This window comes from Populus alba, chromosome 3, assembly GCF_005239225.2.
Source record: "Populus alba chromosome 3, ASM523922v2, whole genome shotgun sequence".
Classification (NCBI taxonomy): domain Eukaryota; kingdom Viridiplantae; phylum Streptophyta; class Magnoliopsida; order Malpighiales; family Salicaceae; genus Populus; species Populus alba.
The window spans coordinates 10,206,930-10,228,569 of NC_133286.1; the positions used below are offsets into that span (position 1 = coordinate 10,206,930).

The window sequence follows — 21,640 nt, forward strand, 5'->3', positions numbered from 1 at the left end:
AATTAGGTGAGCTTGGAACTCAAAAGCTCCTTTTCATGGCTCCTTTTCATCATGTTTAAAGCAGACCACCTGCAGTTTTTTATTCACTAAACAATAATTAAACCAAGGAAGTAAGACAGAGGAACGGAGAAGACGAGCTTGAGACTGGCTTTCTCAGCTAGATGGAGACGAATTAACATGCAGCAGCAACTTGTAGCTAGTTCGACAACATGGATCATTTATATAGATAATTATTAACCGGACGTGATTAATTACAAGAGAGACATGCATGAGTAAAGACAAGGCAAAATACTGATCAAATTCCAGGGGTTTTAAATTTCAACTTGTAGCTAGTACGACGAAGATCATTTAAATTTCAAATTGTTTTTTTTTTAATATTTTTTATTAAAAATATATTAAAATAATATATTTTTATTTTTATAATTTATTTTTCACATCAAAACAATTAAAAAATATTACAAAAAACTTAATTAAAAAAAAAAAAAACAAATTCAGTCTCAATTCAAAATGAGTTCCGTGATTCTTTCATCTGGAGGAGGCATTTACTGAGCTTGTCCTTGGTGGGGAAGGTTATTATGTTCCTATTGGTTACTTTCCTTCAACAAAATATTCTCCTTTGGCACCATAGGATTGACAATGGATGTTGTTTTATTAGGCGGGCAAGAATTCTTGGGTTTTTTTACAAAAAAAATAATTTTTTTTCTTTATTTAAGTTAATTTTTTATATATTTTTTTTAAATTATTTTAATATAGTAATGTTAAAAATAATTTTTTAATAAAAAATATTATTTTAAAATATATTTAAATAAAAAATACTTTTAAAAATATCTTCAATTACATCTTAAAAAGTAATGGTGGTGGGACCACAAGGTATACATGCACGTTACAATAAATTTCAAATAATTAAAATCAAATTAACACTATACGAAACATACCTACTACAAATGTTTCTCCCTTTTTACAAACTATTCTCCTCCGTCCCTTTTTTTTTTTTTTTTTAACATGAACTTTTGCATGATGAAGCAGTTGTACAGCCCAAAAAGATACTCTCTAGGAGCTTCCATACCCTTACTCTTTAAATTTTAACCAAAATAGCTGAAAGTTAATTATTTTAGATAGTTAATTAAAAAAAAAACAATTATATTCATGCTAAAATACAAAGTCATTAATATTTTATTATTATTTTCTAAATCAATCAAAACAGAGTCATCACATTCATCGTGTCCCTCTCACGGCCAACAGCAGACGCGTTACCCTTACACGCCGGCGACGGCAGCTTCCACAACTTCGTCACTCTCTTTCTCCTCCACCCGACAATACTCCTCCACCCACAATAGCCAGCACCGCCGTTCAACCCATCCATGACTCCAACTCCACCCAAACAACCCTATCTGAAACAGCCACAAACGAAGAGTTTATTTTCCCGCTTCCTCGCACCTTCATTTGAGGAGTTGATGAACAAGTACTGCTGGGCTCCAGCCTAATGCCTAGTGGCTAATTCCTAGGAAAAAAAAATATTTTTAAATGTTAGAGGTGCTCGCTCGCTTCATTTATCTAATTGAAGGCAAAAGCATCCCTGTAAAGCCCACGAAGAAGTGGGCCTATATCACCAAATCAAAGTCCAGTTTGCCAAAACACACTCTCTCTCTTTCCCGGATCCATGAAAAAAAAAAGGTCCATCTCTCTCAAAATTAATCCTCCAAAGCCCAGCCATGGATCCAACTGTATTTTCCGAAACAACTTAATTGGAAGGTTGACACGTCACACCAAATTCAAAGACTGCATAAAATTACCTTTAAAAAAATTATTTTATCTAGAATCAGCCATTTGGTTAATAAAACAACCTTTCATTCTCTCATATCGTATCCAAAATCTGTTTTTCAACTAAAATCTCATCTCATCTCGCCTTTAGCTGACTCTACCCTTTTTTTCTTCTCTTACAACATCATTTCCACCCATCTTCTTCATCTCCCTCCCTCTCCTATGTAACAAAAACATGTCTTTATTTTTACATTTTAAAAATATTTAATAAAAAAATTAATTTTTTTTTTATCTTTTTATTAACTTCAAATTAATATATTTTTAGTATTTTTAAATTATTTTAATATACTAATGTCAAAAATAATTTTTTTAAAATAAAAAAAATTATTAGCATGTATTTTGACACGAAAAATTATTTGAAAAGTAATCACAACCACACTGTCAAACAAGCTATTAACCTTCTTCTTTTTTTGTTTATATCTTTTCTTCTCCTTCATTAACCAAAAACTAAAACTATATATATTTATATTTTCCATACCTTTAAAAAACCATCTCCTAGTTTCTCTTAATCATGCCATGTTACAAACACAAGGGTGGTTGTCATCTTAACTTTCATGATTCATATGTTGAACATGATGATGAAGATATTGAAAAAACCTAAAGTTAATAGTTGCTCTAACCTTGGGACAAGTTTTGAGAGTGATTTTATGAGTTTGAGAGATGATCTAGATCTAAATTTGATGAAAAATCTTTTACATTCTAATATGTGTTGGATTTATTGTTTATGTTTTTTTAAGAATTTTTGAGATTTTTAAATGAATTTTTATGAATCTATTTTTGTCGGTTGTTCTATATAAAGAGAAGACATTTTCAATTTGAAGGGTTTAGGGTTTTTAACAAGGTTTTACTTGGGTTGACTATGATGGAAGTCAACTTAGTTTTTTAACCAGATTAATTTTTTTTTTTTTTTTTTAAATCTAAACTAGTTTAGATTCCTAGTTGGTTGATCCAGGTTTTACAACCATACTATTATTATCACTATCATCTCATCACTATTATTTTTACAACCATAACCTTCTATTTTAGATCATTATCATTACTACAACAACTATCATCACTTCACTTGACACATATAAATAGTAGGGTTTTTGGTTTTCCAAAGGAAAAAAGATGTTAGTAAGCAAGCATAGGCATATGCATTGATGATACTTAAGAAAAACAATTTCTAGTCACTTAGGCTATGCATAATAAGAAAATCCAAGCCTATATTAACTAGGAATTTAAACACTGAAACTAAAACTGACCTTGATTTGTCTAATTCTACCCCCCACATCCTCTTATGATGAATCTTTTCGAGTTTGTAGGAGTAACACACATAAATTTTTTATGCAAATAATTTTTTTTATGCACACTTAAATTTTTCTATGTAGAGTAAGCATTTTCCGCCAATAATTACATCTCTCATCACCAATATTTCTATTAATGACATGCATGTAACATAAACCATGACATGACACAATAACTACCATAGTCACCATGGCTAGTTGATGATAGCATATCAATTTCTTCACTAATGATATGTTTTCTTTTTCATGAAAAAAGTCTTAAGTTCTAAGTGTATAAATACACTTAATCACCCCGCAAAATATCTATCTCATTTATTGTCCACACAAAGATAGCTATAGAAAATCCGTGTACAAGCTAGCCATACAAAAATGCATGCGACACAAAAGCTAGAGCATTTAGCTAAAGTCATACTATATAATTTTTAATCATTACATTTAGATAAACACTCTCTGTAACTTTATTATTTTATTTTTTTATACACATTCTATCCTCTTATATTTAATGATTTAAATATCAAAATATCCTCCTTTTCTATTTCTATGGAGGTCTAGTTTTCCAAGAGCAATCTAAGTTAGCCAAAGATTTATATTCAACTCATCATTCTACCAGCATGTAATTCAACCAAGAAAAACATTCAACCATGGAAAACTCATATTTTGTGTGAAGTTTTTCATAACACCACTAAAAGTCAGAAACAATTGCTAAGTAGCAAATATATGTCAATGTCCAAGAGATGAAGGGGGCAACTTGCATTGATTAAAAAACTCCGAGTCTAGTATTGTAACAATCTTTTTTATAGTGACTAAAATGGAAACAAAAGTAAATTAGAAGTGCCAAAAATAGAGAAGGATGACATATTTATATATAAAAAAAAAAAGGTTTTAATTAATGAGAATACCTTCTCCTTCCGTACCTTACCTTGAAGACTCGATCCGATCTAGCATAGCAAATTCTCTCAGTGAAACAAAACACCAAACCAAGCAACCTCATCATTTTTTTTTTTCATTAAAAAGAAAATCTTTTGTTTTCTGAATCATCAAATGATTACTGTCTCCGTGAAGCCATTGTTCACGGCCATCTTCACACTCTCGCTTTTCCTAGCTATCGTTTTGCTGTCTCCTTCTTCGCCGTTTTCATCGGTCCTTTCAAATAAACAAACGTAAGTCACATTATACTAAAGCTGTTTGATGCCATTTTATGTAGTGCGATTTTAATTGGGTTTATTTACTTGTATTTTATTTAGAGGGAAATCGGACATATGGGGTGTTAAGAGGCTTGTGGAGTGGAGGCCATGCAAGTGGTGGATTCATAGGCCTCGCATCGGTATGTCTCTTCTTTGCATCTGATTTTTGCGTGGGCTCTTTTGTTTCTGGTTTCTTCTTCTTTTTTTTCCTCCTTTACTGAATTATGCACTTAAAGGGTGTTGATAATAAATCCAAACTCTCTATATAGCTTTAGTGAGATTTAAATATTATTATTTTTAAAGCAGATAAGAGATAGAGTTCATTTGCTTGGCTTTGAAATAGAAAGAGAAAAGAATTTGGAAACTTAGAATGGCAGTGAGTTTGAGTTATGGGAAGCAAGTTTTTTTCTTACTGTGCTGTCAATTAAAAATTTTACTGCTTCAAGGTTTGTAAATGGCGTGGATTTTGGAGAAGATTTGTTTATGCACAATATTTTTCGCTATTTACTTAATATTGAAATCTGGGATAAATCTGCTGTTTCGGGAGGGATTCAGGTGTTTTTTCTAATCATCATGTATGCTGCTTGGAATATGGTTTGAGTCAAAGTAAAGGAATTCTCCTGCCCTTTTCTTTTCTTCTGTTTTTTTTTTCCTGAGTCAATTTTAATTGGTTTTCATTGCAGAAAATTGCATTGGTTTTTTTTGTTGAAATCATGCAGCCCTATCAGCAGAGAGTAATGGATATATCCGTGTGGATTGCTATGGTGGCCTCAATCAGATGAGACGAGATGTGAGTGTGGAGTAAACATTATTTTTTGTTATTTCCAGGTAATGCTCGTTAATGTATTCTGTGTTCATAAATGCTCTTCGTATATGATCTATGCAGTTCTGTGATGGTGTTGGCATTGCCCGCTTGTTAAATGCAACTCTGGTTTTGCCAAAGTTTGAAGCAGCTGCTTATTGGAATGAGTCAAGGTAGTTGTTGATCACGTTTATCAATTACCATTGGTTACGAACTCAGAATAATTTAGATTGAATGTGCAATTAATGGAGATGGTCTTCATTCTTGCATTCTGAATAACTAGATAAACCAAAGAAATTTTTGAATTCCAAGTAATATCAAACATGAGTTGATTTACTTTATTCTTTTGCCAGATGTTATAACTGCTCCAAGTAGATTGTGTCTGGGATTTTCACGACTTCAAATTTTGTATGCATTTCCATGCAACATTATTAGGCTATTGTCATCATGGATCAAAATTTAGTATGTTTGGTAGAACATACTTTTAAATGGATGTGCCGTGTTTGATGTTGTGGTGATTTGGTATGTTTTCATGGGTGTAGAGTGTTTAGGTATTGAACTTTGATTCAGTGCAGTTAGATTGATGTTTGTGTTTTTCTGGAGCTGATATTGCTGCTCTGCATGTTTATATTGGTGCTTCATTTTTTTTTTTTTTCATTTTCCTTACAGATGGCATATGATTATGAGATCTAAATGCATCAAACCCAAGGACATGTTGTCTTGTTTGCTCTCACCAGCGGATGCATGTCATCTGCACTAGTTGGCACCTCTTTTAGGAGTAAAACGTCACCGTTTCAGTGTCATTTGAGTCCTCTGCTAAACACTTTTTTTCTTATGAACTTTTGGCCGCCAAAATCATTAAGTCTGACCCCAAGACTACAGTGTCTTTCCAGTTTTCAACCTCAAATCATCTTTTTAAATTCAAGATCTAAACACAAAATGAAAACAACTTAATTCTATGGAGCAGCAATAAAGCTCTCATCTCTACTTCTATTTCTTTTCAAAATAAGCAGATATACAGTTTAATTTTCCTGTTCTTAATCACTTTCGCCGCCACTCAACCCCCCAACAGTGAATTCTTTCTCCTCTTCTAGGGAAAGTCTTCTTTTATCCATAAGTAATATGAAGATTTTGTTGCGCTTGTTTCATTTTTGATATTCGTATTATTCTTACTGTTTTAAGCAGTGTATCTAATGTAATAGACTGAATTGGAACTCTTCTTTTCTTGGTAGCGTTGTGAAAATGTTTGAGATGTACTATAATCCAATATCAAACAATGTAGGCTAAAAGCATCTTTATGTGTTTGAAATTGATTGCTGTCATTTCATGGACAATATCAGTAAATGACCCTTTAATTGTACTTCAGTGGATTTGCAGATGTATTTGATGTTGATTACTTCATTCAACAGATGGATGGCTTCATTAAAGTTGTCAAGGAACTGCCACCAGAGGTTGCATTAAAAGAACCCTTTCGTGTAGACTGTAGCAAAAGAAAAGGCCAATTTGATTACATTGAAAGTGTCCTTCCATCTTTATTGAAATACCAATATATTTCAATTACACCAGCAATGAGTCAAAGAAGGGACAGGTACCAGATTGCATTTCAATTTCAATATATTTTCTTTTGTGTAGTGATTACATGACAATGACTGTTAGGCCTGTAAGTTCGACTACATGCATATTTTTATTAGCCTCTTAGGCATTGTTTTCATGTTTAGAAATGGTAAAATAGCATGCAGTTTGTTAGGTAAGAGTTTGCACCTTTTCTTTGTTTAGGTATCCTCTGGATGCAAAAGCTGCACTTTGTCAAGCTTGTTATGGTGCATTACGCCTTACAAGAACCCTGGAACAGAAAGCTGCAGAACTTCTGGAAGCTATACCGAAACCCTTTCTTTCGCTTCATCTTCGATTTGAACCTGACATGGTAGCATATAGCCAATGTGAATACCCAGGCCTTTCCCCTGCCTCCAAGGAAGCCATTGAAGCTGCAAGGGGAGACAGAAAACCATGGACAGGGGAGGCGGCTCGCATTTGGAGAAAGCGAGGGAAGTGTCCCCTCACGCCTAACGAGACAGCCTTCATTTTTCAGGCACTTTCCATCCCTACGAACACAAATATATACCTTGCAGCTGGGGATGGCCTGATGGAAATTGAAGGTTTAAAATCTATTTACACCAACGTGGTCACCAAATCTGCACTTCTCAGTGGCGAGGATTTCCTAAATATGCACGGGAACACTAAAGCTGCATTGGATTATTATGTATCAATCAACAGTGATTCTTACGTGGCTACTTTTTTCGGTAACATGGACAAGATGGTTGCTGCAATGCGAGCTTATAAGGGGTTGCATAATACCCTATTCCTTAGCCGGAGAGCTTATGCAGAGCTCACTTCTAAGGGCTTGGACGGGAAGGAGTTGATGCAAGCCTTGTGGCTGGCTCACAAAGAAGATTTTGCCATGGGAAGAGGGTCTGCTCTGCCTGACTGCTTTTGTGACCTCAAATCGTGATTTCATGTTTTTGGATTTGACTTGTTCGATTTTCTTTGTATATGACTAGTCCTGTAACATGTGTTACCGCGGGTAGGTTTCCAAATTAATTTTAAATGTAAGAGAAAGTATTGACATTGGATATCATGATTTTTTTAATTAAAAAAAAAAAGTTATTGTTTATGCATGATAAAATAAATAAATAAAATTAATGCAATTTATAAATTAAAAAAAATTGTTATCATAAATTAAATACTATAATGAGAAATTAATTTTTCAAGTAAAAGCTTAAGATATTGTATGCAAATATTTTATAATGGTTGTTTTTTTATTTTATATATTTTGATTTATTTTATCTTAATTTTGGTGCTAAAAACAAATAATTTTTTTTTAATGAACTTTATACTTCATACAATTTATTTTATAAAATCTAATAATTTAAAAATAAATTAAATAATTTCTTTTAAAAATAAAGATTAATTACTATTTAAAAAAAATTAAATAAAAAAAAAATAAAGGGGGCCATGCACCTCTAGGCCTTGGCCAATCATAAAAAAAACTTTAACCCTCGTGCTTTATTGATTAGATTGTTTTTTACGTCGTTTGCTCAAGTTTTTTTTTATTTTTAAGGGGACTACATGTTTGCTGTGGTAGATAATTGATTGTTATCTGTATAATTTTTAATCACTAATGAAGATTGAAAAATTGAGGTTAGAGTTTTGGATTTTAAAATTTATCTTTTAATTTTTTTTATATGAAAACATATTAAAATAGTTTAAGAGCATCAATAAATTTATTTTTAAATCAAAACACCCTCTAATCACTCAAAAAAAATTTTATAAACTATGTTTTTTTTTTTTGACATTATTAAAAAGCAACATAACCTTTATTGAACTCCCATTAAAAAGACGAACCTATTAGCACTCAGACCGACATTTTGACGTGTTAAGAATGTGATCATCCAAAGTACTTTTCTCATCCTTAATATTTTTTAGCTATTTTTTTTTCTATCAACATTCAAGAAGTAAAAAAATAAAATTTTCGAAATGTAAGTACTATTAAAAAAAGACCAAAATAATATATAAACTAAAACTTCAAGGAGCATACTAAATTTTTCCGCACCAAAATACAAATGAATCTTCTTCTGTTTTTTTTTTTTTAAATGTCTTTGTTCTCTTAATTTTGTTGTTAACTACAAAAAATAAAAATTCTATTTCACAAAAATGATTTTAGTTCATGGTTAGAATATTGTTCAACATTTTGCATACAGTTTAAAGTAAAAAAATCTTAGACATGAAAAGGGTAAAATTGAAAATAAAAAACTAAAAAAAAAAATAGCATGTAAACAATGCAATGAACAAATATGGATGGAGGAAAATATCGCCTTTCCCGCATCCTTCGGTTTATTTTGTAATGAAATTTGACACTGATTGCAATTCCAAGAGCTTATTGTTCGAATTTCCTTATAATTTATTTTCAATTGCTTTATGCAAAACAAATGCCCTCAAAACCTTTGGCAGAAGAACAACAAAAAAAGGGACGTCTGCAAATTCATTATGCATTTTTTAACACGCTTCAGATTCATATTATCTGGAAGTCGTGCTTCTTTCAACTGGGATTTTCACAGTAATTTTACAGTCCTGGTTTTCTTCCCTGTAGGAGAGACATTTCCCTCTCTAACTCTCTCAGGAGAACTTTTTTATTGTGTTACCATTTTGGAAGTCAGTGTAATTTTTATTTAGCAACAAAAGATAATATTGTATTAATTATGCACATGCGGTTGCCTGAGAAATTTCCACATGGGGCTGTAGGAATTTCTACAACGAAGGGTTGTCGGAGACTTTTTGTTCATAAACGTTTTATAATCCTCTCCATAAACCCACTTGAGTTGATCGCCCCTGTAACATATATATATATATATATATATATATATATAGCCTCACTAATCACCAATAAATAAACAACATGAATACTATACCTTCCGAGGCTTTTTTCACAGCAGAGTTGAATTCGAAGAAGACAAAATAAAAAACCACTTGAGATCTCAAACAATAATTTCTCCATTTAAATAACTCCAACTATACATATGGCATCTTGGGAATGCAGGATACATCTCTGCCAATAGCTGCTTTTCTGTATTGGATTTATGAGAAATATGCTTGGATATCTCTGACAGGAGCAAAAATTTGAAGCATGGAACTGAGCAACAGGATGGAGCTTCGTACATCGCACTAGTGCTAATAACTAAAATCTGAGGTTGCCGGTTTATCAGGCAAAACATAGAGCACTTACTATATACAACCAAACTCTCAGCAGCCGAGGGCATTCAGGTACCTCAATCATAACAAATTATCGTCCATATCCAAGGATGCAACACCAATCATTGCTAACAAAATGTTGTCAAAAGACGCTCAGATGCTTAGACAATGAACTTCATCAAACACTTGTGTGGACTCTATGTTTTATTTTTATTTTTATTTTTTTAAAATTAATATATTTTTAATATTTTCAAATTATTTTGTTATGCCGATCTCAAAAATAATTTTTTAAAAAATAAAAAAAATATTATTAATATATTTTTTTTAAATAAAAACCACTTTAAAAAACAACCTCAACCACATTTCTAAACACTTACATGATGCTTTTTCATGGCGAAAACTTTTTTATTTTATTTATTTTGTTTTAAAGTGAAAAAAATGTAACTTTATATGATAATGTATATAATATCATACATATATTTTTTCAAGTTATAACATATCATCTTGGTTCATTCCGGCGTGCACTAAACACCTTGGGCATTTTCGCCTTTGACAACACTGGCTAGTTATCCCACTTTGTCCAGATCTGCAACCGCAATCTAGCCATGAAAAATTAATCCGTCGAGCACTGACTGCCTCAGTCAAATGAGACATCAAATTTCTACTAGAAAGCTATAAAATAACAAACACTTTAGAATCAATTTCTGCTGCAAAAGATCACCATTAAACATTCCACCTTGCAACCGTCACCCCATTACTTCACAACAGTATCCTTTCTCCAGCACTCCTCTCTTCCCTTTCAGGCTGTGCCAATTTTGATTTTCAACTTTTGTCCTGCACAGGTACAATTATGAAAAAGGTTTAAGAATTCCTATCATTAGAGCAAAAGGATGGATTTGAAGAACCGGAAAGGTTTGGTTTTCTTCCCTTATGGCAGAATGCATTCATGAATAAATTTCATTAAAACCTCTAATGTGTCTAGTTTCTGTTCCTACCTATCTATTATTACATATACATTAATAGAAGAGATTCAGTCTAATCCTAGTGTTCATGCAGCAATCGACTCTACAAGGAAATTTAACATGCAGATTAGGAGATATGAAGGGTGAGGAATAGTATGATTTTGTAATAGCCGTTCACTCCAATAGGCATCTTCACCTGGAGGAGCAAAATCTACCTTTTTTTTATTATTGATAAACAAACTATATTACTTGATGTACTTCATGTCATCATCAGAAGGCACTATCAAAAACAATTATCACCAACAGATGAGTTTGCACGATGAAGCTTGTTTCATCTTTATATTGATGCAATTTCAGGCAAGCCAGCAGCTTGTTTAGAAAAGGAAGGAACAGGTGGTGGTGGTGCACTGTGGGTATGACAAGGAAGGGGTAACCATATTGTTTTGGTTTTTACCTAATGTGAATTCGGCTTCATAAAGAAGTAAAGTTGAATATTCATTTCATGAAGCTCAGTAAGCACCTTTTGAATCGCTTGTTAGGAACATACAAGACCTGAAAAAATGTTCTACAATTCTGCTTTTCAATTTTATTTTATCAGAACAGCAGGTTCACCAAATAAGGCAGTATTTGACATTGCGTTTTTGGTGCTTTTTAATGTTCTTTTCAAAGTGTTTTTTTCATTTGAAAAGCACCAAATTGATGCCTTTTTAGGTGCTTCTAATGGTTTTGTTATGCGAATATCAAAATCATCAAAAAACATCAATTTGGTGCCTTTACATATAAAAAGGCACTTTCAACCACATTACCAAACATACACTAAAATAACTTTTGACAGTTTGTCTACCCTAAAAAAAGGTAACCATATTTTATAACTACAACATGCTCCTTTTGGTGTATTAGTGCAATTTTTTGGATGTTTCATGTTACAACAACTATTTTTTAAGAGATGAAATCACTAACACCCACTAGAACTATTAGCAGTGATGATGCAGAAAACAAGAGAGTCAAAATTGTTGTATTCTAACAAGATTTTCATAGACAAGGTATTTCTGAAATTTCTAGATTTGCTTTAAATTCTATAGGTCTTGGTTTTTTTTTCTATTTAGTATTTTATTAGTCCTAAAGAGTAATTAGCTTTATTAGGATTCTCAAATAGGATTATAAGCATTTTCTTATATAGGAAGATAAGTCCTAAGAACTCTATATAAAGGTTATGTAATTGTTCAATACAAGAGAAAATCAGTTCATGAAAAAAAAAAATCCAGCAATTTGCCTTTGATAGTGTGACTCAATCTTCTCTTAGGCGTGACTCCTAGAAACCACATTAACAAGACTCTAATAGCTTCTACAATTTCCAGCAACTCAAATCCCATATTCAAACAGCCTCTATGGACTTACTAAGCATCCAGACGTTCAAGCCCAATCAGTCCTACAGTTACTGACCATCAAAAGACCAACTCAAACCCTAAAATCTTAATGTCCACAGCTGTAAAACAGCCCCAAATCTGTCCTTTATCATGTAGTTCAATATAACATTGAACATAAAAATTTTTGAATCAAAACATCAGCCATCACTATCAACACATATCAGCTTACATTGATGCACTTCACAAAAGTTCAAATTAGAAATAGTAGGCATCTAGAACAATGAAGCGGTAAGTTCTGCAAAACAACTTGATGCATCTGCTAAGCCCAACAAACAATAATGAGCAAAATAATTGATGCTTACCAATGCTGGCATCGAAGCAATAGATAACACTCTTTTGGCTGGCTAACCAGCTCTTCGTCAATTGAAACTGCAAAAATTTCAAATAAAAGGCATCATATTAGAAAATCAAATCAAATCAAATCAAAACTTTAAGCCAGTTTATATATCACATCTGATGTAAATATGCCTAACATGAAAGTCAGAGCAGAAGACACGTTCACACTCATAAATACATACAATGAGGAAGTTGCATGATGATTTAAAAAGAACACCCCATGTCCATGAAGATAGATGCAAATAACAAGTATAAAACATGGCATGAGATATCAGTATTCAGTAAGTAGAGCAATTATTGACAGGTGAACATCCAAAACTCACATGCTCCAACACTCGTAGATTAGAAAGAAAAGAGTAATGCATTTGAAACAGACAGATAAGGGAAGAAATTGAATGAAAACTTACAAGAATCATGGCACCATCCAGTTAGAAGTTTAGAAATTTCATTTCATCAGGAACTTATTAAAAGCTACAACAAATTAATTGAATAAAGGGAACGTTCCCTTTGTTTGATGTTTAAGGACGAGGATATCCATATGGTTCTGTGGATGTATCAGAGGACAAAATGAAAAGAATATCCCCTGCTGTGAAGCTGTGGTGTTACAAAACCAAGCTTATCTGAGCATTTCCATAACCTCAATTCAACTTCTAGACAATACAGCTTGCAAGGAACGCAAATGACTTGAAGGAAAAGGAGGCACTCTCTTCTGAGCTAAAGTCACGATCACCTTAGCCTTGTTAAGCTGCCCATTCTTCTTCAGCCCTTCAAGCAGCGTATGAATGGTATCCACGTTCAAAAACCAGTTATTTCTCATGCAATCTCTACACATTGTATAAGCCAAATCAAACTCCCCACCCTTGCATAAATAATGAACCATTGTTTGGTAAACTTTAACATTAAATTTATGCCCCTTGCCACGTAAAGAAAAATACACCATTTTGGCCATCTCAAGTTTACCAGTCTGGAAAAAGCCTTTTATAACCAAATTATATGTAACCTCATCAGGCACAATCCCAATTTTTAGCATCAAACGCATCACATCATTTGCATGCCATGCCCGTCTTATGTTCACCAAATACTGAATTCTAACATTAAATGTTGCAAGATTGGGTAAACATCCCTTAAGCACCATAAGATTCCACAATCCATTGCCAATCTCTGACCTGTTGTTCTTATAAAATGCTGACATAAGTGTGGTGTATGTGATGACATCTGGCCTTACCCCTGACTTTTCCATCTCTACCATGAGAAAATATGCTTTATCCAAATTTCCCGTTTCACATAAAGCCTTAACAATGATGTTAACAGAAAATATGTCTAGCTCAATATCAAACTTCTTCGGCGCCTCATTAACAAAGGCCTCGATTGCTGCTAAATCACGGGTCCCAGTCAAAACCTTCAGTGCAGCATTGACGGATTTAACAGTCCTTTTACAGCCGTGCAAATGCATATTATAGAAAGTATCAATAGCATGCTTTATCATTCCAGCCTTTCCATACAACATTATAATCCTCACCATGAACCCTTCGCGCCTACCTTGTGGAAGAGGCTTCTGGTGCTCAAGTAAATGCTCAATGTAATCAAACCTGTTAGCACCAGCCAAGCGAGAAACGGTATCTTCAAATGCAAACCGATTCTCCACAACAAGCCTATTCTCAGCATTGGCCTTGAAAAGATTAAATAGCTTTTCAGGGTCTCTCTCAGCTTTAAGCTTAACAAGTGCAGGTTCCTCCAAAGGTTTCTGGTTTTGATTCTGAATGCGGTTAGATACAGCTGCAGGACTACGAGTTAATGCAACGGAAGCAGCAAAGTTGCAGAATCTGCGAGTGTTTCGCAGAGAGAGCATGTCTTGGTTTCTTCCTCAAATTGAAACATACCCATGTTCCATCCTCAAGATCCAATGCAATAACGTCAAGAAACCTTCACAGCACATTTAAAAAAAAATTAAAAACCAGAAGAAAGAGGATTTCTATCAAACAAACACAAAAGCCTGCCCACATTAAGGAAATTATCTTGACAAGATTTTTAATGAAAATCCATACCCACTACACATGGAAAACTCGCAGAGGAATTTTATCAAACAGAAGCATACCCATATGCTAAAACAATGATACCAGGCACTGAGTTGAAGAAATCTTCAAAACCCATGTGGAAAATAGAAAAACCAACAAGATGAAAACTAAAAAAAAAAAATAAAGCAATCTTGAGAAAATTAAGAACAAGAATTAAACAAAACGGAGCAGTGTATGGATATATTTGTTCAGAGTGACAGTTGTGGCTATAGAAACAAATATGAATAGAAAGAGAGTGAGGATTGGATCTTCCGGGAGGGAGGGGGACTTTAGTTGTTTTGGGATTTAGGTTTTAGGGGTAGGACTTCCAAGTTTTTTGTCAAGTGTTTTGGGAAGATCATGGTAAAGCCAGAAAGAAAGATACTGTGGGCTGCCATGCTGTTATTATTATTATTTTGGGAGGTAGGATTTAGGTTTCGTGTCACAAATTTAACCCTCAAAACTCATTGTCGAAAGGGTACGGCTACAAGAGGTGGGATAGAGAAGACTGATTTGTGTCACAAATCAGATGAAAAACTCTCTTATTTGTAAATCAATTATTCTTAATTATTTTTAAAATTAACATTAAAAATAATCATCGACACCCAAATGGGAAAATTGACACTACTGTTTATTTTTATATTTTAAAAATATTTTAAAAAGAATTAAAATTTTTTTTATTTTTTTATTTGTTTAAATTAATATATTTTTTAGTATTTTTAGATCATTTTAATGTGCTATTTTTAAAAATAAAAAAAAATATCATTTTAATATATTTTTAAATAAAAAAATATTTTAAAAAATAACTATAATTATACTTATATAAAAACAGATTTACATGCTACTAGAGGCAAATAATTGGGTTTTATTTTTCTTCTTGTGATGTGCTTTCAAGATTATTAACAATTACCGTCATTCAATAATAATTTATAGAAAAAATAAATGTAAGAATATTTGTAATTATTTTTTTTTAGAATTAAAGATAAAATAATTAAGATTGTTAATTTGATTTGTATTAAAGTTATTTTTTTAAAAAAACTGAAGATCCTGTTGAGTTGTATGTTTAAATGTTAGTTCATTAACCAGGTTCATTTTGCCCTTTTAGCTCGGTTCTATTAACTTAAAACACACGATTAAAAATATGATAAAAGTTACTTTGTAAAATATTTTTTATTTTAAAATATATTAAAATAATATTTTTTATATTTTTAAAAGATTATTTTTCATATTAATATATTAAAATAATCTAAAAATATTAAAAAATTATTAATTTAAAAAAAAAAAAAAATTTTAAAAACAATTTTAAAATATAATACCAAAAAATTTGTTTGAGATTATAATAATTGTAAAATTTAAAATATTTTTCATTTAGAAATATATTAAATAATATATATTTATTTTTAAAAATTTATTATAATATCAACGCTGATATAAAAACATGAAAAAATAATTTTTAATAAAAAAATTTAAAATTTTAAAAAACACATTTTGCATCATGTTCGTAAACAAACCCTAAAATCCAAACGGCTTTATGGTTTGCAAGCGGGCTTAGGCATAAGCAGAAATCCTGGAACAATTCAGCCAAAAATCTACAAACATAGCGAACAAAACAAGGTTCACAGTGCTTCTGGTGCACAATCATCCATCTTTCTTTTGTCCACCTTACAAAATGGATAGCAAAGTTGATACATTCAAGGTCAAGCCAGGACAGCGGGTGCTAACCACTACATTGCAGCTCTCGAATTTTGTTTCAGCCATTAATCCTTTGAAGTTATAACAAGCAGTCCCAATGCACCAATAAGAATATACTGCAAGAAATGAAGGAAAGGTCATGATTGTACTATAGTCACAGTCAAACGCACAGCAAATGGTGAGCATCAAACAAGATTTTGGTTTTCGCAGATGATTGGCAGAGAAACCATACCTTGATAATAGGCTTTTCTGTCATTATAATCGTCACCCAACCAACATAAGGTAAGAACCTGCAAAAAGGGATGCAAGCAACATGAAGAACCTGCTTGCTACTATTGAGTTCTAACACCATGACACAAACCCAGTATTCAAACAGCCTGCCTATCCTACAAAGAAAAAACCTGGAAAAAAAGATGAAGTTTTGGTCAAAATTTGTACCCAACAGCTCTGCCCATGATGTGATGCCGCTGAAGCCAGAGCTGCCCTTGAGCATACAAGAGCCTGTCATCCCCGTAATTGTTATCTCCTGATAAAAACATCATTTTAGAAAATTAGGGATTTTAATAGAACAAGAAGATTAACATTTTTGTAAGATCAATCACGTACGAAACAATACAAAATTTGAATATTGAGAAGGGTTATTTAATGGAACTTTTGATTTTAACAGTTTAATATCTAGAAGCAGCCAGCACCTTTTGTGAGGACATCAACTTCCCCAGTATCTTGCCTTTCATGGACCTGTGAAAAAAAGTAAATGTTATATGTAACTACATAATAGTTTGACGATAATTAACTAAATTACGAGTGAAATTAACAATGAGAAAGATGGACTTTCAGTTTTCCCTCTTATTTTCATGAAAGAAAATGTTGATTTGAGATCAGGATAAGGAGGCCATATCAGCAACTATCCAACTTATATTTTATCTACCCTGGTAGTTTCTTAGCAAATGTAGGAAATTGTCAACATCCATTTCCACATACTTGAGATGTGTTTCACTGATTGGCAAACCAGGACACAGCCCTCCCACCCCTACTGTCACCCCATATACACTCTCACACTTATATGGGCATCCAGAATGCATCACTTCAATTTTGTTGTCACACACAGAGTGCACTCAACTTATCCAAACATAGTTTTCAGTATCAATATAGCATTAAACTAAATTGCAGTGAGGTCAGCCAAATCTTTACCTTAATTACACGATGAACAATTGGAATTTCACGACCCTGGTCAATGAATAAGTATTTTCAGAGTTAGCATATTGGTGGGAAAAATAGCTAGAAGCATGACAAAACGTCAGCGGATATTGAAGGAAAAAATATTACAAGCATACAAAAAAAAAAATCATAGAATTCCCACAAGCAACAAATGATATTCTAAAGTGCAAGATCATTACATGTATACATGTATTCAAACTATAGCCCCAAATAATCACATCAACTGAAACTTCAATGCTCAAACACATAAACCATTTTTTAATTGCTAGATTTACATATTTCCATCCATTTTCCTTTTGACATCTGACGGTAAAAACTTGATAGCAGTTTTCATGAATGACTGACAAATTTTTGTTTCACAAATAGCAAATGATTTACGGTAAAAATACATTATTAAACTGTCACCTTTCATCCAATATAGAGGTAGATGCAACATGGCAGTACTTATAAATATGATTTATGCAATTGTTCAATCAAATCGACAGTTCTTTCCCTAATCTCCAATCTTCATATAGCAAGCAAGTTCAATTTATTAGTAAATTATGTTTTAATGTCATAGTAATATTAAACTAAAGGAAACATGGTTTTACCACCTACATACAAGGCTTGAAATAATAGGAAAGAGAAAAATTGTGTTAAGCTATCTCAAACCAGACTAAATAGCCATAAATAAAAACACATGAAAAACCTTCACAAAGTGAAGGCCCCTAAGAACCCAAACATGTTCCTCTGTTATCCATGCTGAGATGGCAAGCATATATCTCAAGTACAAGCAGCCTTGGGCCTTCGATTCTGTAAAATCAAAACCCAAATGCTGGCCACTATTTCCACTACTATCAAGCATTCAACTTATACTATAATAGAGTTATAGTGTCACAGGAACCAAAACCTCATTTCAAAGTCATTGAAAAGAAAGCAGGCGATGGAAAACAGAAGGAAGCCTCATCAATTTACCCAAAAGCAGACTGAAAATACAACCAAGGATATTATGCAAAACAAAATATAAGAATAATTAGAAACTTACATCAACATTAAAAACAACAATTTCTCCTGCACGAATAGGATCTTTACTCATATGCAAAAACAAAATATCACCCTGCAAAAAGAGATTATAATTAGTCATACAGTTTGAATAGTAAAAACTGAAGGAGTTTGAGTGCGATGAAATTGCATCAAAACTAAAAAAATAACAGTTAAAGCATTAAGAATAACTTCCTGTTGCAAATATTTAGACAAAGAATTTTTATGATAATCTCCTAAAATATTCAAAATGGATTTTACTAAATCAACTAGCAAACTAAAGTTTGATGTTAAATTTCATTGCAAATATTCAGCAAGATCAGAGCAATTAAATACATGAATAACATGCAAATGATGTCCTGTAAGACTTCCAGTGCATCCAATTCAATTATTTACAAAATGTTGTTTATTTTGCCACTGTTTAAGCTTAACCCGGAGCATGGGTCAGATAATGCAAATATTTATGTAGCTATGTATGGGGAAAGGGGTAAATTAAATATCATCAAGGCTGCTAGTATGAGATGCAAGGCACTTTTTGTCACCAGCAATTCAAGCATAGAGGTGCAACATAAGGAACTTAAAAAACATTTTAGTCCCAATCGTTTGTGCATGGTTAAAAAAATGTAAATTTCCAATCAAATTTCTGTTTTTTCTAATGAAAATGAAAATCCTATGAAAAAGTGCGTAATTCTAGTGAAGGACATACAAATCATATTGTGCTAAGACAAAGCATTGGTAATAACAAATTGGACGTTGCACCCCTAAATTGTAAAATGGTGCTCAGAATCAAAGAACTTCAAAAGAGAAGGTAAAAACCACAAGAGGAATGCATGCAGATGACTAAACATTCTGTCATAAAAGCCTCTGCATGTAAAACGTAACTGTTCACAGAAATTGACATGGTACTTTTTTACTTCTTCTGAAGCCTCCAAGAGACAAGGTCTTTTAACAGAGAAACATCAAGCCTGAGGAAGAATTCAATCTCAGCTTCCATAATTGTGAAAACTTGAGCGAGTGATTCTGTCCTCCATGCTTTGACAAAATAACAGAAAAATGCATTTCTCTTCCTTTTTTTTATCGTAACTGTTTGTGTATATTATCACATACTTAGAAAACGAATATGAGTGCAAAATGGGAAAACATGACTAATTAAGGATCATCTTATACCAATAATAATTCCTATCATTCCCATGTTATTCTGCTTACCCTCTTGAAGCCAGGTTCCATACTTCCAGAAAGAACAACCACCACAGGAGATTCACTGCCAGTGATGCACATCAATGCCTTCCATATTATTAGCGCAGATGTAACAATCATTCCTGGAACCAAAAGCAGATGTCTCAAAACAACAGATATCCTAGAAGATAGAATAAAACCAGACACCAAGTAAGAGTTCTCAAGAACTGCAGTTTCTTCTCTAATGGAAAACTGAATGTGCTTGAATATTTGAAATTCAATAATGCGAGCTATCCAAAATGTGAAAGTGAAGGAGAGGTAACTTAACCATGTGCCAACGAATTACAAATATAACAGGAGTGCTTAATGTGTCCTCAACTGAATTATGTAGCGTAGTAATTAAGGAACTACTGTAGATCAAACGTTAGAGGGCCTAGATATTACCTGCTAGTTTTTGTGCCATGTTATTTGTTTTATGAAAGGATCTAAAGATTTGCATGAAGTAGTTCAATTGCGAACCAAACAAAAGGGGGGAATTTTGGACACTTGGTAATGTCAACCGCAACCCGTCCCAAACTCAAATGAACAAATTATACTAGATTGAAACTCGGATCAATTGTAACTGAAAATTGCATTGAAAAATGCAAGGGCTAAGCATTTACATAAACAGATTGCAATCATTTCACAGTTTGTTTTCAATAAGTGATTAAATGGCAAGCAACCAGGTAGTACAAAATCATAGTCAACCTCGAACGCTTAAAACCAACTATTCATTGAGAACATATAAAGACAAGACGGTGTCCAAAAATGAAAATTTTCTGGCCATTTTGCATCTTTGTATTCTATGGCATATTCATCTCTCTAAAAAAATAAAAATAAAAATAAAGCTCACTGTACTGTGCAGTATGAGTCCAATGACTACACTAAGCACAATAAAGTTCAGTTTAAAGCCCCAATTCTTAAACCTTGGCAAAACAGCAATTCCCAATTAAAGTCCAAACCCTTCTCAGTATCATCACTGCCTGCCTAGCTGCGTCACCCGCCAAATAACAGTGCATGCACAATTCAACCATCCAAAGAACAATAATAAAAAAGGCATAAAATTAATTCAAAATTCAAACTTTAACAAATGACCTAAACTGACGGCCTGGGTGAGTAGCTGCCGAATCTGGATCGATTTAACGGAGTCTACGGTGTCTCCGATCCAACCCATTTTCCTTTTCTTCTCTCTACTCTTGTGATTGTGATTGATTCTACCCTCTTCCTGTGATTTTAGGCTTTTCCAAAGCAGCGTATAGCCTAATTGAAGCGTTTACTTGTAGGAAAATAGCATTAGCAGCACTGCGGAGAAGCTTTCAACGACATCTCGGAGTTTTTATTGACAAAACGGCACGTCGGTAGAAAAATGGAAAATTTCCCACAATAAATTGGTTTCAAATCTTATTTTTCAAATATGGTGATTTTGATCTTGTTTCCGTATACATTATTTTCTGTATATGTCACCCAGAAAAGTAAAAAAAAAATAAAAAATAGAATAAAGGGTAATGTATTTTCGAGAATTTCCACTCCTTTTGCCTAAACTTTCTATTTCAAAAACTATATTTTACATGAATTCTCATTTTAATTACAAAAAGTCTCGAACATATTAGGCACTTAGGTGCCTTTTTTATATTCTTTTTAATACTGTCTAATCTCCTATGATTTTTTTTATATTTTATTTTTCTATATTGTTTGAATATAATTTTAAAAAACATGAGTTTCCTATGATTTGTGTAATAAAATTCAAAGAAAACCATGCCACATTGGATGTATATGGAAAGGAAGTTTCTTGACAATGTCACCCAAAAAAGAACCTTGATGGTAGTTTATAAATTCTGCAAAAAAAAGTGGTCTAGATAATATTGCAGAGAAAGGTA

At 32.7% G+C, this 21,640-nt stretch overlaps 3 protein-coding genes across 7 annotated transcripts; 1 reads left to right on the forward strand and 2 right to left on the reverse strand.

Moving 5' to 3' along the window:
* Positions 1-4,000: 4,000 nt before the first annotated feature.
* Positions 4,001-7,723, forward strand: LOC118038003 (O-fucosyltransferase 13). Of its 2 annotated transcripts, XM_035044220.2 has the most exons (6): positions 4,001-4,267; positions 4,352-4,431; positions 5,011-5,081; positions 5,178-5,266; positions 6,460-6,681; positions 6,870-7,723. In XM_035044220.2, the coding sequence occupies exons 1-6, from the start codon at positions 4,149-4,151 to the stop codon at positions 7,600-7,602; spliced, it is 1,314 nt and encodes a 437-aa protein (XP_034900111.1). In that variant the 5' UTR covers positions 4,001-4,148; the 3' UTR covers positions 7,603-7,723. The 2 variants fall into 2 exon arrangements, with proteins under 2 accessions (XP_034900111.1, XP_034900112.1); XM_035044221.2 differs by lacking the exon at positions 4,001-4,267 and having other exon boundaries at positions 4,975-5,081.
* A 2,545-nt stretch (positions 7,724-10,268) lies between these two features.
* LOC118038071 (pentatricopeptide repeat-containing protein At1g80150, mitochondrial) lies at positions 10,269-15,121 on the reverse strand. 4 transcript variants are annotated; one of them, XR_012169435.1, is made up of 4 exons: positions 14,610-15,120; positions 12,972-14,487; positions 12,531-12,597; positions 10,269-10,673 (listed from the first exon to the last, which is right to left on the reverse strand). XR_012169435.1 is itself a non-coding variant. In XM_035044349.2 (4 exons), the coding sequence occupies exons 2-4, from the start codon at positions 14,411-14,413 to the stop codon at positions 10,639-10,641; spliced, it is 1,221 nt and encodes a 406-aa protein (XP_034900240.1). In that variant the 5' UTR covers positions 14,414-14,487; positions 14,660-15,121; the 3' UTR covers positions 10,269-10,638. The 4 variants fall into 4 exon arrangements, 3 of the variants coding, with proteins under 3 accessions (XP_034900240.1, XP_034900239.1, XP_073264363.1); XM_035044349.2 differs by having other exon boundaries at positions 13,295-14,487; positions 14,660-15,121; XM_035044348.2 differs by having other exon boundaries at positions 13,295-14,487; positions 14,610-15,121.
* Positions 15,122-16,194: 1,073 nt separating this feature from the next.
* Positions 16,195-21,166, reverse strand: LOC118038072 (uncharacterized). The gene is made up of 8 exons (XM_035044351.2): positions 20,859-21,166; positions 19,755-19,867; positions 18,553-18,624; positions 17,502-17,537; positions 17,003-17,048; positions 16,749-16,836; positions 16,543-16,600; positions 16,195-16,426 (listed from the first exon to the last, which is right to left on the reverse strand). The coding sequence occupies exons 1-8, from the start codon at positions 20,935-20,937 to the stop codon at positions 16,376-16,378; spliced, it is 543 nt and encodes a 180-aa protein (XP_034900242.1). The 5' UTR covers positions 20,938-21,166; the 3' UTR covers positions 16,195-16,375.
* Between the last annotated feature and the right edge of the window lie 474 nt (positions 21,167-21,640).

Excerpts from the sequence above, each read along its gene's own strand:
- LOC118038071 (XM_035044349.2), bottom strand. The coding sequence starts at position 14,413 with ATGCTCTCTCTGCGAAACACTCGCAGATTCTGCAACTTTGCTGCTTCC. Across the intron at positions 12,598-13,294 it reads GGCAGCTTAACAAGGCTAAG|TTTCAATTGACGAAGAGCTG; the intron begins GTGATCGTGACT and ends AAATTTTTGCAG. Across the intron at positions 10,674-12,530 it reads TTGCTTCGATGCCAGCATTG|GACAAAAGTTGAAAATCAAA; the intron begins GTAAGCATCAAT and ends GTACCTGTGCAG.
- LOC118038072 (XM_035044351.2), bottom strand. The coding sequence starts at position 20,937 with ATGGGTTGGATCGGAGACACCGTAGACTCCGTTAAATCGATCCAGATT. Across the intron at positions 18,625-19,754 it reads TGGAACCTGGCTTCAAGAGG|GGTGATATTTTGTTTTTGCA; the intron begins GTAAGCAGAATA and ends CTCTTTTTGCAG. Across the intron at positions 17,049-17,501 it reads TTGTTCATCGTGTAATTAAG|GTCCATGAAAGGCAAGATAC; the intron begins GTAAAGATTTGG and ends TTTTTTTCACAG.
- LOC118038003 (XM_035044220.2), top strand. The coding sequence starts at position 4,149 with ATGATTACTGTCTCCGTGAAGCCATTGTTCACGGCCATCTTCACACTC. Across the intron at positions 5,267-6,459 it reads GCTTATTGGAATGAGTCAAG|TGGATTTGCAGATGTATTTG; the intron begins GTAGTTGTTGAT and ends ATTGTACTTCAG. Across the intron at positions 6,682-6,869 it reads ATGAGTCAAAGAAGGGACAG|GTATCCTCTGGATGCAAAAG; the intron begins GTACCAGATTGC and ends TTCTTTGTTTAG.